General features: G+C 38.1%; 1 protein-coding gene across 1 annotated transcript; it reads right to left on the reverse strand.

Moving 5' to 3' along the window:
* Window positions 1–1005: 1005 nt before the first annotated feature.
* On the reverse strand, window positions 1006–15100 carry utp15 (UTP15 small subunit processome component). Its single transcript, XM_063004507.1, has 13 exons — window positions 15013–15100; window positions 12961–13068; window positions 12788–12880; window positions 10989–11173; window positions 10140–10318; window positions 9928–10053; window positions 7125–7260; window positions 5891–5972; window positions 5492–5647; window positions 5246–5347; window positions 3365–3498; window positions 3184–3242; window positions 1006–1461 (listed from the first exon to the last, which is right to left on the reverse strand). The coding sequence occupies exons 2-13, from the start codon at window positions 13048–13050 to the stop codon at window positions 1244–1246; spliced, it is 1560 nt and encodes a 519-aa protein (XP_062860577.1). The 5' UTR covers window positions 13051–13068; window positions 15013–15100; the 3' UTR covers window positions 1006–1243.
* Window positions 15101–15815: the final 715 nt, after the last annotated feature.

A 15815-nucleotide genomic window follows, 5' to 3' on the forward strand; every position in this document is an offset into this window, starting at 1 on the left:
AGAACATGCAAACTCGACAAAGAAAGGACCCAGACCACCCCACCTGGGGATCGAACCCAGGACTTTCTCGCTGTGAAGCAACAGTGCTACCCACTTAGCCACTGTGCCACCCTAATTTCCTTATTAGTAATTCTGATTGAGTAATATTGTGTATGCAGCTTTAATACACCAACTGAATAACGAGGGAGCATGCAGTGCTTCCTTAGCGGTGAAGGCAATCCCAGCATTGAGTGCAGCACAACTTTTCTCACAAAAATTACAAATATGAGTTCTTTTAAATGTAAATAATAAATTCTCATTTTTGAATTAAAGTGTACAAGTGTCATTTATTTGCAAATTCAGGCTTTTGACAATTTAACCCTTTTCAATACAGGGAGGGAGATGTTAGCTGGCATGCTAGCGGGTTGTGCTGCCTCAGCCCATTGGTTTGAATCAGTAAGTGAAACTGTGGTGATGTAATCGCTATAATCGCTGTCTAAGTAATGTCTAAATAACCTTATATGTTGATAACTTACTAAAATCCTCTGCCTAGGTAGGCACTAGGCAACAAGACAGCTCACTAGGTTTTCAAAAAGACTCATGGTCTTATAGACTGCTGTGTCCTTACTAACAAATTTATTTGATAAATGAGATGGCTAAAAGTATGTGGACACCTGACCATGAGCTTGTTGGAAAACCCATTCTAAAGCCATGGGCATTAACATAGAGTTGGTTCCTCCAGGCAGCTCTATCAGAATCCACTTTTCTAGGAAGGCTTGCTATAATAAACTTGGCTTCATGCACAGGGGCACAGTGATGCTAAATCAAAAAAGGACCTTCTGTAAACAGTTGCTACCAGTTCATTCATTCATTGATGTGATAAATTCCGTGGTTGCAATGGGTCTGACTGAAACACCTACAGTTGATAATATGGGGTGTCCACATCTTTTGGCCATATCACATGTGCATCTCACACATCTCTGCGATGCAAAATGAATAATATGTAAACAAGAGACAAGGCAACACTGTTGAGAAGATATTTTTATATGGACATACAAAACATCTGCAAATACTCAGTAAAGGTCAGTAAAATCCTGACCAAACACTGAAACAGTGATCATCTCTCATAATCATCTCAAATATGAAGTCCCATAGCTGGTGTCTGGCTTTGAACCTCGAGTCTCGTGTGCCAGTCAACTCTCAGTCTGTAAAAGTTCAGCACCGTCTTTCTAGTCCATTACAAGGTAAAGAGTCCCGGTCCAACTCAGACTGCCTGGAGCTGAGGCCCCTGCATGATGGGAGATGCTGCTGCAGGACCCATTACCTCCTTCTTTGGGGTCAGAGAGGCAAAAAGTGTGTCGAGGATTCCCAGCACCTGTAGCAGCTCTTGCTGAAGCTCCGCTTCACGACCCAGCAGCTCCATCAGCCGCTGCATCAGACGTTCCACCACAGGAGACTGAGGAATGACCTGGTGATACAGATCTACACACAGAACACATCATATTAAAACCGGTGCTTCCAGTTTGACACATCAGCAGCAGCTTTTAAGCCTTTGTAATCCTAGTTTTGAATATTTGATACTACATTATTTTAGTCATTTCATTGTCTCAGATTGTTTAAAAAAACAGAAAAATAATGTTAAAAAAAGTGTGAATTAGGACAAATAAAAAACAACTGATCATCATAATTTACTGCTCAGTGGGTTGTATGGTGGTGCAGCTATGATAATGTAAGTCCCACTTAGCAAAATGGCTCCTGGGAACTTAGGCACAAGGACATCTCCAATCACTGTTTGTGAGGGGTATTTCATGTTCCAAGAATTTAGAAAGCCAAGCATTTAGTTCAGTCAAAAGGTTGTTGTTTAATTCTTAACGCCATGTCAGCTGCTATTGCTATCATCATTGCTAGCTAATAGATACAGTTTTCAAACATCAAAGAAGTGGGACAATTTGCTTTCTTTACTTGTGTGTATGGTGGTTGGAGAGATTGTTTAAAAATAAGGGTTTACAGTTTTAAATGTTTTTTCCCCTCATATTTCCTTATATGGCGTTTTTAAGTGCAAGTGCTTCCAAGAATGTAAGCAGTTTTTGAGGAGGGTACTGAGGTGAAGATTTCCTTGTTGCTGTTCGTATTGTAGAATTTTGTTCTGATGCTGCTTAGATCTTTTGGTATGAATAGAGGATGTGTTTAATAGATGTTCTTGATACACAGAACGGGCAAGGGGGGGGCCTGGTCTCTATTTAGCAAGTAGATATGAGTCAATTTGGTGTGTCCTTTGCAGCATTTTGTGTATATATGTTGTTCCCATCGTTTTTTGGGGTATTGGGCTTTATCTGTTTTTATGGTTTGTTTGTTTATTAGGATTTTAATGTCATGTTTTACACTTTGGTTACATTCATGACAGGAACAGTAGTTACTCATTACAGAAGGTTCATTAGTTCACAAGGTTAAATCAAACACAGTCATGGACAGTTTAGTGTCTCCAATTCACCTCACTAGCATGACCCGGACCGCCCCACCTGGGGATCAAACAGATCGAACACAGGACCTTCTTGCTGTGAGGCGACAGTGCTACCCACTTAGCCACCGTGCCGCCGCTGTTTTTATGGTAGGGTGAATCTCGTAAAGTTTGTTGGTTGCTGTGTGGTGTATGCGTTTATAATTGGTCTGAAACTGAATGGTGGGTAGGTGCATTGTTGGGTCGGGGATGTTACGATGTGCTTTGCTGTGAAGTCTGCTTGTTTATTCCCTTGAAATCCCTTCATGGCCATGACTTTTTAGTTTAGTCAAAAGGTGCCCATTGGAATATTGTGAACTCATGCTGGCAAAACATGGGTCATCAGAATTTGCCTAACTTTTAAAGTCCATGCCAGCTCGAGTGATGCGGTCATTTCAGCAAAAATAGGAAAATAGCAATAACAATATTTTAATTAATGTAAGATTTTAAAAACTTTTCATTTGTATTGCTGGCCTCGTACTTCCAGCCCCGACAGTAGATAATACAGGCAATACGAAGACAATAGTAGCTGGTCTGCAGGAGCATTGCAACCAGGTAGAAAGTTTTAGTATGTGCAGTGTCTTAATCGTCTAATAGTAATTTGCCTGTTGGAAATAATTATTTTGAACCTTATTTATTGATTAACGTTGCAGCTGAGATTTTTGTTCTCAGGTTTTTAATGGTTCCAATAAGTAAAGTTCACTCACCAATGATTATATCTGCTACCATCAGCAGCAGGGAGGAGAACCGCGTGTCAGTGACGTTCCTGCAGAAACAGTTTCATTATTTTCCCAGAGTGAAGTGTAATAATGGTGAATAAGTGTAGACATGTCTCATTTCCACACAGTAACGTGGTACGTTTGATTAAATAAGTGTGGCGACACATACTTGAGGAGGAAGTTGAGCAGTAAGGTTAAACTCTGTTCGTCTCGACCGGCGAGGGCGTTCCTCAGCGTTCCTCTGCGGTTCAGCTCAATCATCACAGCCACCGTCACTTCTGGTTTTTGAAAGCGTCGCCACGTCTACACTCACACACATCAGAGATATTATTATCTTTACTTTAAAAGCAGCTTTCTGAATCTGAATGACATCACTTAACATTCTCACTTACATGCGTCAAACCACCTAATTGATTAAATGAAAAAGGTACAAAAAAGATTGACAGTTTAAAGGTTACAAAATCCCCTGAGCTGACCAATTCATCCCAACACCTTTTAAGAAGGCTACTTACTGGAAATACAGCTAACGGCGTAATCGTATTCAAATACTTATTTTGATCTGAAGTCCAGTTTCACCCACCCTTTGCATTGTCTATATTTGGACATACTCAATTCCATTGTGCAATTTGGTGACCTCTGCTGACTGCACACACCCTTGCAGGATGCACGGTTACATCACAAACCTGCTCCAACAAGGGTGGAGCCATCAGGCCTTATTTTTATACCAAAAAAGTCTGTCACCGCTGTATATCCCATTTATCAATCAAAAAAAGACCCTTATAGGTAGGGCCCTGCTTAATTTGAAAAGCACATTGCATATTACACAGGAATCATGTCACGGTCCGTGATGCGATTTTCACGGCCATAAATTAGGTAGGGGCCTGAATTATAGGACCACCACTGATCAAATGTTGATAGGGTGGTGGTCTATTCTTAATACTGTACTGACACTAACATGTTAAAGTTATTGTAGTGTGTGTAGTGTGCAGCAGTGTTTTTGTGATTTCTGAATTCTGTTTAAACTTACTGGTCTCTTTATTACAAAGGAATACATACATTTATTAGAAATACATACATTGATTGTACAGTTGTTATTGAAAATGTTCCACTACTGACAAATATTGTTTTCAAAAAACATAACATACACAGGTGGCCAGATTCAAGGTGGCCAGTGATTTGGTGGAAAAGGATCTCTGCCAATAAATACACAGACATTCAGGCTGTGTGCACGTAACCCCATGCATCTAATGCCTAGTTCACACTACATGATTTATGCCCTGATTACCGCTCGCCGACTGGTCGCCGCTAGATGTGACAGCTAGGAGTCTAATCGGTGTTCACTCGGGGCTCGGAAATCAGCTCTCAATTGCTATGTGTGAACTGTTTATCGCCAAGCGTTTGCAGACTTAAGAAAAATATCTAGCATGCTAAATATCTGGATCTGTCACCGACTCAAAATCGTGTAGTGTGAAAGATGTTGTGATCAGGTTGTGATTGTGGGGACGTAAATGTGTGGGGCACAAGCTTTACAGTATTTGTGACTTAACGTCCACGCCAAACCATAATACCAATGATTCACTGCATAAAATATTTATTTGATGTCCAACTCTCACTACAGAACAGACAATCCCTGCTGGTTGCGTAGCCAAAATCCACTCCACTCATATTCATTTATTCTCCTACTTGCTTTTACGCTACACTACATCACTTCTCACATGTGTTTTCGTGACAAAAAGTAGTTTGGGGAGACCAGACAGACTCATCTGAAATTCCTCATGGTGATAGATCGTGTAGTATGTGACCCCCTATTGCCGATCAATCGTGCAGTGTGAAAACCACAACAACTTAAAAGACCTTCCGATTACAAGAGATCAAGTTGTGTAGTGTGAACTTGGAATAATAAGTCTTAAGACATACCCTAACTTCCACAATGTTGTGGCCAAGTAACACTCCAAGGATCAATAATTAGGAACCCTTACTCGACAAATGAAAATAATTACAATTTATAAATTATTTAATTTTATAGCATAGTGTTTAAGTGGGGGTTTACCTGCAGTGCTGTGTCTAGTGCTTTAGATACTTGGAAGCGTTTCAGGAGTCGATCATGTTTCTGCAGATGCTGTTTGACTGCCTTACTGACCAAGAAATCATCCTGAGAATTAAACCATGAAAAGTAATTTAACATTTTTTACATTTAAGTACACCTGCAACACAGGTACCTGGGTATTTAGAAATGCATTAACAAGCAGCAGTAATAAGTTGGACACTAAGCATGTTTTATTTTTTTTAAACAAACCTGTTTGGGCATGTAGTTTTTGCCTTTGACGAAAACCCGATATGATGGACCACGTCTTTTTCTGGCAGATACGTCCTGTTTGTCCTCTGAGTGCTTTCTGTGTCGGACACTTAGTACACTGTTAGTCATTCCGACAGCAAGCATCTCATCATCAGGCTAAAAAAATGAAACAAACCAAAACCCCCAACAAATTTACAAGTCAAAATCATAATTAATGCTATGGCACCTAATGATTATGAAAGAGTATTAGTGACTGTAGGTGACTTCTTTGTACTCATAAACAGGACTAGTATGACTAGTCTATAAAGCTTTACACATATCTTAGAAAGTGGGTTATATATTTTTATAAAACGTGTTTTGAGCAAGGTTACTTCTAGGTATTTGCACTGCATTACTTACTGAGACAGCCAGACTGAGGATAGATGTTGCATAGTCAAAGCTGTGAACAACTTTATAGGAGGAATTATAGACCTTCACATGCCTGTAAAACAGAAAATGCATGTATGAAACTCATGAATTCCTGTAACATGTTTTGAAAAGGTGGGACAGAAGCAGCCAAGACTAGAAACAAGGTGAAATAAATCCAGATAAAGATATACAATTAAAAAATCCATCCTAGACAGGTGATGCAATCATGCCTGGGTATAAAAGAGTTACATTTTCAGCATTTAGCAAAGCGACTTACAGTTGTGACAATATACAATCTAAGCAATTGAGGGTTAAGGGCTTTGCTCAAGGGCCCAACACTGACAACCTGGCAGTGGTGGGGCTTGAACTGGCAAAGTGGTTGTTGCTGCATTTACAAATACAGATTAAGATTGTACCATACACGACTGAATTCATTTAAATTACTGTCCAGAAATTCCACAAGCAATTTTAGGCAAAAACTCAAATGTGCATTATGGTATGAAGAATCAAGCTTTTGTTTACAGAAACCATACTCTTTAAACTGTTAATTCTGCTCAAAAATATTTACACATTTTGGAATGACACATGCTGCTTTTAAATGGTGACTGTTATAGCATTGTCCATTGCTTTCAACATGACAACAATAAGTCACATTCTGCATGTGTTACAGCTATGTAGCTGTATAATCAAAGTGCTGGTGCTAGATTGTCTCCTATTAAACCTATGGTCCCTTTAGTACAGAATGATTATTAAATGTTCACTGGAAAACAAAGAGTAAATGTGATGCTGTTCTATCTTTTTTGGAACTTGCAGCAAGTCTAAATAGACTAAATGGCCAAAAGTATGTGGACACTACTTCTAAGGATGGAGGTCAGGTGTCTTTACCACACCCATCACTAGGTGTATGATATCTGTTATACAAGATCCTTTTCCAACTTTGTGGCACAAACTGTAGATGTATATACACTTTAGGATGAATAGGAGTGCTGACTGGGAGTAAGGTTTACTTGTGTAACATCAGTGCTTGATCTCCCAAATGCTTTTGACTGAATGAGCACAAAATTCCCAAAGACAACTCCAAAATTTGAGTCCACATAGTTTTGGCCATTAAAGTGGAACATAAAATATTGTATCTGTGTCTTACAGGTATAACTGAGTTTATAATTCAGCATTATTCAGACTGCTTTATGTTTCAAATAACTCGGTAGAGGTCTTGTATACATACCTGTCCAATGAGCCTGTGAGCAGTCGGTTGTCAGTGCTGCTCAGACACGCACATGTTACTGTTTTGTGGTGATTCTTTAGAGATACGAGTTGCTGGCCTCCTTTCAGCATGTCCCAAATCTTCACATACCGGCCTCCTGTTACAAGCACAAATCAAAGAGTTGAGTAGATTATAGAGTTGATAAGGACAAAGCGACAAAATCTCTTAATAGACTAATAGGAAACAGTTCGAGATCAAATTAGCTATTAAAAGCAATTACAGCATGGATATGTGAAATTTTAAAGCCAAATAGTGGCTGCAAAATCCACTGAAGCATCATTAAAAATAGATTTAAGGTTACAAGAGGAACGTTTTTAAGTCATGATAAATTACATCAAACTAGGTCAAACAGCATCAGTAAAAAGGAACAAGCATCATGCATTTGAGCTGACTAACAGGAAAACGGCACTTTCAGAGTGGCTACTAACGCCCCAAAAGTTCAGTGATAAAAAAAAAAAAAAAAAAAAAAAATAAAAGAGAACCTTTAAGATGGGATGGGGAAGTTTAAGACTTAAAACAAGGTGAACTAAATCCAGGTAAACATATACAAATCAAATGCAATCTAGCCTGGGTATAAAATGAATATCCAGGACCAACCTAGTGTTTTATAAAGCAAGTGTGGGTTGAGGCTCACCAAAAAAATCATTCATTAATTTATTTAATAAATTATTTTAATCAGAAAACAACCAAGCAATGTTTTTCAACATGCAATATTAGGGATCTTACATATTTCCCCATCTACAGTGCATGATATTATTAAAAGACTGTAGACAATGTGAAGGAATCTGTGCAATAATAGCAGGAATGTGTCACAGCATGGTCCAAGGAGTCCTTTAACAAACTGTGTTTGTAGTAGCGGTTGTTGCTGCATTCACAAATACAAGTTAGGACTGCACTATGCCTAGTATTTTATGAAGCAAGCGTGGGTCAGGCTTAAATCCATATAACCCACTGTCCACAAATTCCACAGGCTATTTTGAGCTCAAATTCAAAAGTGCATATTGGTATGATGAATTGAACTTTTGTTTACAGAAACCAAATTGTTCAGCAATAGAAATAACAACAAAATTAAACTGGTGTAATGGGCGTGAAATTTGGACTCCTAGACAAATAAAAAAAGTATATAAATTGACAGATTTCTGATTCGGAAAGCCAAAGGATGCCGTCAAACTACAATGTCTGCTTTGAACTATTATGTACAGTGAAATACCGAATGAGATCTAATAGGTCTAATCATTGTTTTACATGGAGGTATGAAAGCCAACAAATATGACAGTTACTATAATCTAATCTTTTCATAAGATTCAGACTGTGGGGTAGATTTCCATACTCTTTTAAATCTTGAAGTGGACTGGAGTATGCTGCTACAGTTAACCACAAACCAATCAGGTCCCCAAGAGCATTTCAAAAAAGCTGTACTAAAGGTATGAGGTGGCCTTATTTCTTAAAACAGTGCCACTGAAAAAGGTCCAGTTATAATAGGTGTGAATCTAACAGCATTTGCTTCAAAAATAAGACATGACAGACAGTCAAACAGGGTGGTGGTGTGATGATGTGGGGATGCTTTACTGAGAGAACCATATATTCTGTTCTCCTAACAAGAAAATTCTTAGGAGGAAGGACCAGTCATCAGTCTGTGATGCAAAGCACAAGAGCAGGAGCACTTCTAAAGGGCTCAACAATCAAAATTAAGGTTTATTCACAATTAAGATCAATTAAAATGGTGGGGCTTCGGGCAGTTCATGCCTGAAAAACCTTAAATGCAACTGAATTTCAGCCAACATTTAGACCACGAAGCTGATCTCCAGTTATCTGAGGTATTGGTTGCAGTTGATATAGGTGACACATAACCTTTTTTATCCTGTTCTGTATGAGAAGGCAAATACTTTTTCACCACACTGTTCAGTTACTCTGCAAACTCTTACCAAACTCTGAAGTTTCCCCAAAAATCTTTTATCTAACACAGAAATGAAACATCAGCAATCTGACGAGACTGGAAAGTCGCTGAGCTGACGGATTTGCACCAAAACCATTAAGAGCGAGAAAGCCAAAAAGACAACATTTTTCCCTATTAGGCTTGTGGTTTTGAGATACCATGGCAGCCCTGTACACAAACCTGACATGTACAGCTTGTTGCGTAATTTCCATGCAAAGTTATTATGACAATCTGATATCAAGTAAGAACTGTGTGCATGTCTGCAGTAAGAAAACACACTGTATGGCTTAAATCATTGTTTTTTTTAACTTGTATAACTGTTCCAGCATGACTGAGGAATTAATAAGTTTGGCGTTAAATGAAGGAACTGGCCATAACCATAAATATGTCCCAACCAACAACCATGCTTGTTCCCAATTTAGTCATATCAAATTACACGATTGCATTCCTTTCATATGTGGATCAGCTTTGTGTATGGAGAGAACAGCACCCTGATCAAGGCATTGACCCTCGGCGCCATCAATCAGCCAGCAGAGGTCGTAATATCATCAGTTATGAGGAATTCCCTCTGGCACCCTCTCTAAACAACAGCCAATCATTGTTCATGTAGGTGAACGCTGTGCCACCTTAACGCCCGTGCCAAATGATTGAATGATTTGCTGATTGACTCAGCCAAGTGGAGGCTGTAACAGACACAGCTACAAATAATAACTTCATATTACTGCCCAGTGATTTGGAATGGGATGCCCAACAAGCTTCTACTTATGTAGCTTAAACTTCTACACTGGTTTCAACCTGGTTACTGGTCAATAACATTGTAATTATTACCTGTGGACACCAGCAGGGCTTCTGAGGGATAAAACAGCACACATTCTACAGGATGGCCATGCTGCAGGGTCATCACGCTGCCACCTAACCGCACATCAAACACGTTCACTGTATGGTCGTATGAGCCTGTCAGAGAGGACAACGTTAGCTTCACAGAGCACACAAAATGCTAAAACAAGCTAAATGAAATATGTGCGCATAATAAACAGTACCAGTGACGAACAGGTCTGGGTTGAGTCGGCTGGCCGTCAGAGCTCTGATGTAGTCGGTGTGTTCAGTGTAAGAGCTATTCTGTGTGCCACTGGCAACGTCCCATACACGACACGACAGGTCATCAGAGCCTGATACAACACGATAGCCATCTGACAGGAATGACGTCACATGCACAGCCCTGAGAAACAAACAAAACAACAACTCAAGAGTCTGTACTTGAACCCTCCTCACTAATGAACTTTTGAAAAATACCTTTATTTGTCATATACACATATACAGATGTTTTCGCATTTCTCAGCTTGTTTGAAAGCTGGGGTCAGAGCGCAGGATCAGCCATTGCACGGCACCCCTGGAGCTGAGAGGGTTAAGGGCCTTGCTCAAGGACCAAACAGTGGCTGCATGTCAGAGCTCGGATTCGAACTCTCAACCTCTCCATTGACAGCCCAATGCTCTACCCACTAGGCTACCACATAAGTGGTTTTGCGATTTGATTACTGTGAGGCTGGGTGCATATTGCGCTTTGAAAAGGTCAACTAACTTTGAGCACCACAGCAATTGCACTAACAACACTAACATTAAGAAAATCTAGCATTTACATTAACTTGACTGAAGTGCTTCCACAGTAAACATTTCCTACTCTAGTTTAAGTAGACAGCAGTCCAAGAACACAAATCTGCTGAAACCCTGTTAGAACAGTTTTTTTTTTAAGGAAATAAGAGCGTTAGTAAGTACGTTAGTTCTCAGCCCAATTGTTTATTAAAGAGGTGGGTTTTTAATCGTCTTTTGCATTGAGAGCATTAATGCCCGTTTATCTGTGATTGTCCTTGCTAATATTCTACAATTCTTACTTCGAGTGTCCGGTGAACTGCCGGAGAGCTACACGGCCACCGATGTCAAACAGACGAATGAGCCCTTCTTCACTTCCTGCCACCAGCAGCTTTCCATCTCCCCGGAAGCTCCCGCCATACGCCGTGTCCCGGAAGCGAGTGTAACTCCGCAGAGGTTCTTGTGAATGTGGTCCGTATACCTGAATCTGATATGAAGTACATGGGGAAATGTGTTATTCATAGCAACCTTCTCTGATGTGATAGAAGAAAAAACACTGCTATTTTTGATAAAGCTCATGCGATCAAAAGCCAGTCATTAGCAAATAAAATTTTTTAAGAAAACCCTGTTGAAACATGTTAAAAGAATCTGAAACTACCGGAAAATCTGAGTGATTCGGTAAATACACAGCTGCTACATATTTCCAGCTGGTAGGTAATTCTTCACCAATGAAATGCCAAAACTGGTATGGGATGCAGTTTTTTTTTTAATGGCTGAATGACAAGGTCCCCACATTTTTATTAAATGCACTCCATAACACCTTTATGACATTTCCATAATTTTATGACCACAACGCCATCTCTCCCTTAATATGTTATGATAAAGCAGGCAACTGAAAAGTAATAGAATTAAGAACACAATATAGAGAGAAGCTTTGAGCATTGGCCATGAGCTTGATGGACATCTAATTTTACACAAAGATTAATGTATTTTTTAAATGAACAGGGGAAAAAGACTGTCTTCACACAGTAATAAATCTAATACTCTTGGCAAACATGTTAATTTCCCCTGTTACAAGGACTTTCTCTTTAAATGATGAGTAGGATTCAGATCAGGATTCATGCAAGCACCTTTACCAGCATCTTTTCTTGAAAACAGTCTAAAGTTAATTTGGCTACATGTTTAGGGCCATGGTCTTATTAAAACATCCAGATTTAGTTCACTGGCCAATAACCAAATTCTCCTCTAAACATATCCTGGTACTTCAGTCCAATCATGTTCTCACCCAATACCCTAATGCTCCCATGTTTTACATACTTCACTGAGGTTGTGGTGTTCATGAGATCATCCACACAGCAGAGTACACTGTTTTAAAATCGTTTTTGAACAATGTAGGACACTACTTATAAAATGCAATGTAATTATGGAGCCAAATCTGGGATTTAGACAAATGAAGTCCCCTTAGTTGACCTGACTGTAAAGGGAATACAAAGGCTCTACGTAGGGACCCTGTGGAATGGAATCCAGCATGAGTGGTACTCCACACATGCACATAATTTTGGATCAGATTACTTGTAGTACATAAGTAAATATCAGATTTGAGAAAATCTTTAAGTGTAAACATAGCCAATGAAACACCTTCATTCACTGATTAAGAGGTGTGTCCCAGTACTTTTGCCCATGAAGAACTAATTAGTGCTAGCCTTATGCTTCCTTTTACAAAACTAAATCTGCAACTGAAAAAAATAAGACCTCAATTATTAAAATATACATGAAATAAAAAAATGAAAATTAATTATTCATTCACAGAAATTCCAGAATTAAAACTAAATTATATTTACGAACTGAAAACTTAGAGTTTTGCTCATTTGAAAAAAAAAAGTCACAGATTTGGCTTCATTAGCATGAATAAGTATTATTAATAAATAATACTTATTCATGCTAATGAAGCCAAATCTGTGACTAGAGTTTTGCTAATTTGAAAAAAAAAAAAAAATCAAATTAGCAAAAAAGAGTGCACAAAAAAGAGAAAGCCATTTAGGATTTAGTAATAAGAAAAAATACTTTATCAACTATTACTAAAGAAAAAAGATCAACATACCCTAGTGGAAGCTGTTACAACATAATTGTAAGGCGACTGAGGAGAAAACTCAATTTTTGTGACAGCACCAAACTCTTTTATCTGCACTGGAGCCTAAAAAAGACAAAAAATAAATATTTAATTCTGAATGTTTATTACAGCTTAACATTTAAAAGATTGTTGGTGTTTAATACCTTGTAGTTTTTCCAGTAAAGTGTATCCTCAGTCACTCTCTCTCCTAGTTTTGGATACGTCTGGATTTTTGTGGGTTTAAAAGAAGCCATCTCTCCAATATGGGATATCTGTGAATATATAAATGTTTGATTTAATGCATAACAGTGACATAAATTAAAGAGGGAAAAATTAAGAAAAAAAAAATTACAGCAAAATGTAGCCAAACTATCTTCTTAACTACTCATTTCCCATTCCCGATCGTGAATCCGCTGCCGCTTGCACAGCCCTCGATCTGATCAAAGAGAGGAAGCTTTGCCCTTTAAATATTTATTAATAATAATAAATTATTATTACTACTACTCAGTGTCCTAGGATGTGTTTCTTTTTTAAATGTGTTCTTAATTTGTGACAAATCCTGTAGGATACACCCTGCTGTTAAAATGCTCTTTTGATCTTCCTTTAATAATAACTACTGGTTATTAAAGATAAATTACTACCAACTGTTTGGAGAATCAATAAACACTTTCACTTTGTTTTTTTCAGTAGGTCGCTCTTGTATCAGCCCTATAAAAAAATTTTTAACTGGCAAACTTATATTTGGTTTGATTAGAAGTGTCTAGCTAATCTGACCCCTCAGGACTTATTCAGCCCCCTAGACTGTGATTTTTATTTATTTATTTCATTCATTAATTTCACAGTTAGGGATTTTCCATTTTCATGAATCAGCTAATTTGCCCAGATGATATGTGATCTCCAGGACTGGTCCGGGTGCCTGTGTGTGTGGGAGTCTGGAGTCACAAAGCTTAGCATGGCTCTCTGGACATGATACTGCTCCATGTGTGAACCTAACACAAACTGGACTCATTATACAGAGAGCATGTGTTGATCTGCTGGCTCTCCTTCTTCAGATTGGGGGCTGTTCAAACGGTAGCAGGTTTACAATCGGGATATGAAATTGACTACATTGGGAGATAAAGGGCCAAAATAAAAAATAAAATATAACCCCACCCCTGACCCACAGGTTTTATTGTATTGATGAGCAGTGTTCACAATACAAGCAAAGTATTTCTTAATATAATAGAAAGTAATAATCCTAATAACCTAATGCTTTTTGTTTTAAACAAATTGCATTTTAAGTGACCAGGTGGCTCAACCAAACCAAATCAAACTGCAAAATACAAGCCTGTCTGCAGCAAATAAATATGGCAGTCAAAGTGAGCCACAGAGAAGCCACCAGCAATGATAAATTATAATCACAACGACACAAAGTTCATTTAGTGGTGGACCATTCTCAGCACTACCAAAGACACTAACATAGTGTTGAGATGTTGGTGTGTGTTGTTCTGGTATGAGTGTATCAGATGTAGCAGTGTTACTCACCTCTACATTAGGAACATATACCCTTTTAGGACTTCTTGTAGGTGGACAGTTAAAGTCCAGAGTCATTTTCTTTCTTGCACACAGTTTGTTAAGCGTCCTCTAGTCTTTTATCAGTGGACACTTTCTGATCACAGTACATTCTTGGCTTTGTATTTTTGGCTGAAGCACTATTCTTATCCCAGCATTGAAACGAAGGTGTTAAAAACCTAACAACACTGCTGTACTAAATACACTCATACCATTACAACAGACACGACCATGTCATTATCGTGTAGGTTGCACTGCAGAGCTGAAAATAGTCCACCACCCTAATAACATCTGGTCAGTTGGGGTTCTGATAAATGGGGGTGTGATATAGTGTACAGATGTACAGTCAATAATCGTATAACCAAAAGGTTCAACTGTATGGTAATCGTAGATTAAAGTGATCAGTGAGTATAAAGTTTCAATTCAAATGACCAGTAACAGAAATATTACTTTAAAACCAGCACTTCAAAATCTTAAAACAATAATGATTAACAATTCTTGGTTTTAGTAGCTTTTTAATCAGTCCAAAGGAACTTAGTAGAACATGTTTATGAACAGCATGCTAACACTGCACGACTCCTGATCATCCGACTAAGTGCTCGTGTTAATTCAGGCTATATCCATAAGTTTATACAATAAAAAGATATAAGCGCAGAGATCCTCACCGTTCTGCTGTCTCTCACTGCACTCTCAGTTACAAAATATAAGATTATTTTCCACCACCATGTACAAACACGTTGTTTTACGGCCACATGAACGTCGCCATTTTGGATAAAGTACTTCCGCTTTGAAGCAACTTTATTGAACGTTAGGAATAAAAAAACATCCGTCTGCGCAGTCGCAGTGAGCACAACCCCTGATCTACAAATCATACGCCTCACGTTGTTTATGGTGTCATTATTAGAAGATCTGTTATTATCGGAAATAATGACTGCTCATTACTACTAAAAACGCACAAAAGCGGAATTATGTTCGACTAATTTTAGAAAATAATAATAATATTAATAATAACTATTATTATACTATTATTATTATTATTGTAATTATTATTAAAAGTTGTAGTAGCAGCAATAGTAGTAGTTGTAGAAATGTTAGTAGTTGCAGCAGTAGTGCTGTGGTGGAGCTGTGATGTTGTGAGGCTGATTTTGCTAAATACTAAATAAAAGTTTAGCCATAACTGTGTCACACATACTTTTAAGAAGTAAATATTTCTATTTTTTATTTCAGACATTGCATTTCCATTAAAGGAGAGCTTGTTGTTGATATTTTGAAAAAACTCAAAAGAATAAGCAATAAAGAATGTATGTCACAGTCCATTTTCTTCCAAATTAATATTATTAAAGTAATAATATTTATAAAGAGTACTTTAGTAATCATTGTAGTAAATGTGAACTAGTAATAGTTGCTGTCGTAGCAGTAGAAGTATTTGTTTGTTTATTAGGATTTTAACGTCATGTTTTACACTTTG

Source organism: Trichomycterus rosablanca, chromosome 11 (assembly GCF_030014385.1).
Source record: "Trichomycterus rosablanca isolate fTriRos1 chromosome 11, fTriRos1.hap1, whole genome shotgun sequence".
Classification (NCBI taxonomy): domain Eukaryota; kingdom Metazoa; phylum Chordata; class Actinopteri; order Siluriformes; family Trichomycteridae; genus Trichomycterus; species Trichomycterus rosablanca.

What these genes read in the sequence shown, in the direction of transcription:
- utp15 (XM_063004507.1), bottom strand. Translation starts at nt 13,050, where the DNA reads ATGGCTTCTTTTAAACCCACAAAAATCCAGACGTATCCAAAACTAGGA. An exon ending in CCCAGACCTGTTCGTCACTG is followed by an intron (nt 10,054 to 10,139) that starts GTACTGTTTATT and finishes CCTCTCTGACAG; the next exon opens with GCTCATACGACCATACAGTG. An exon ending in CACTAGACACAGCACTGCAG is followed by an intron (nt 3,499 to 5,245) that starts GTAAACCCCCAC and finishes GTGTGAGTGTAG; the next exon opens with ACGTGGCGACGCTTTCAAAA.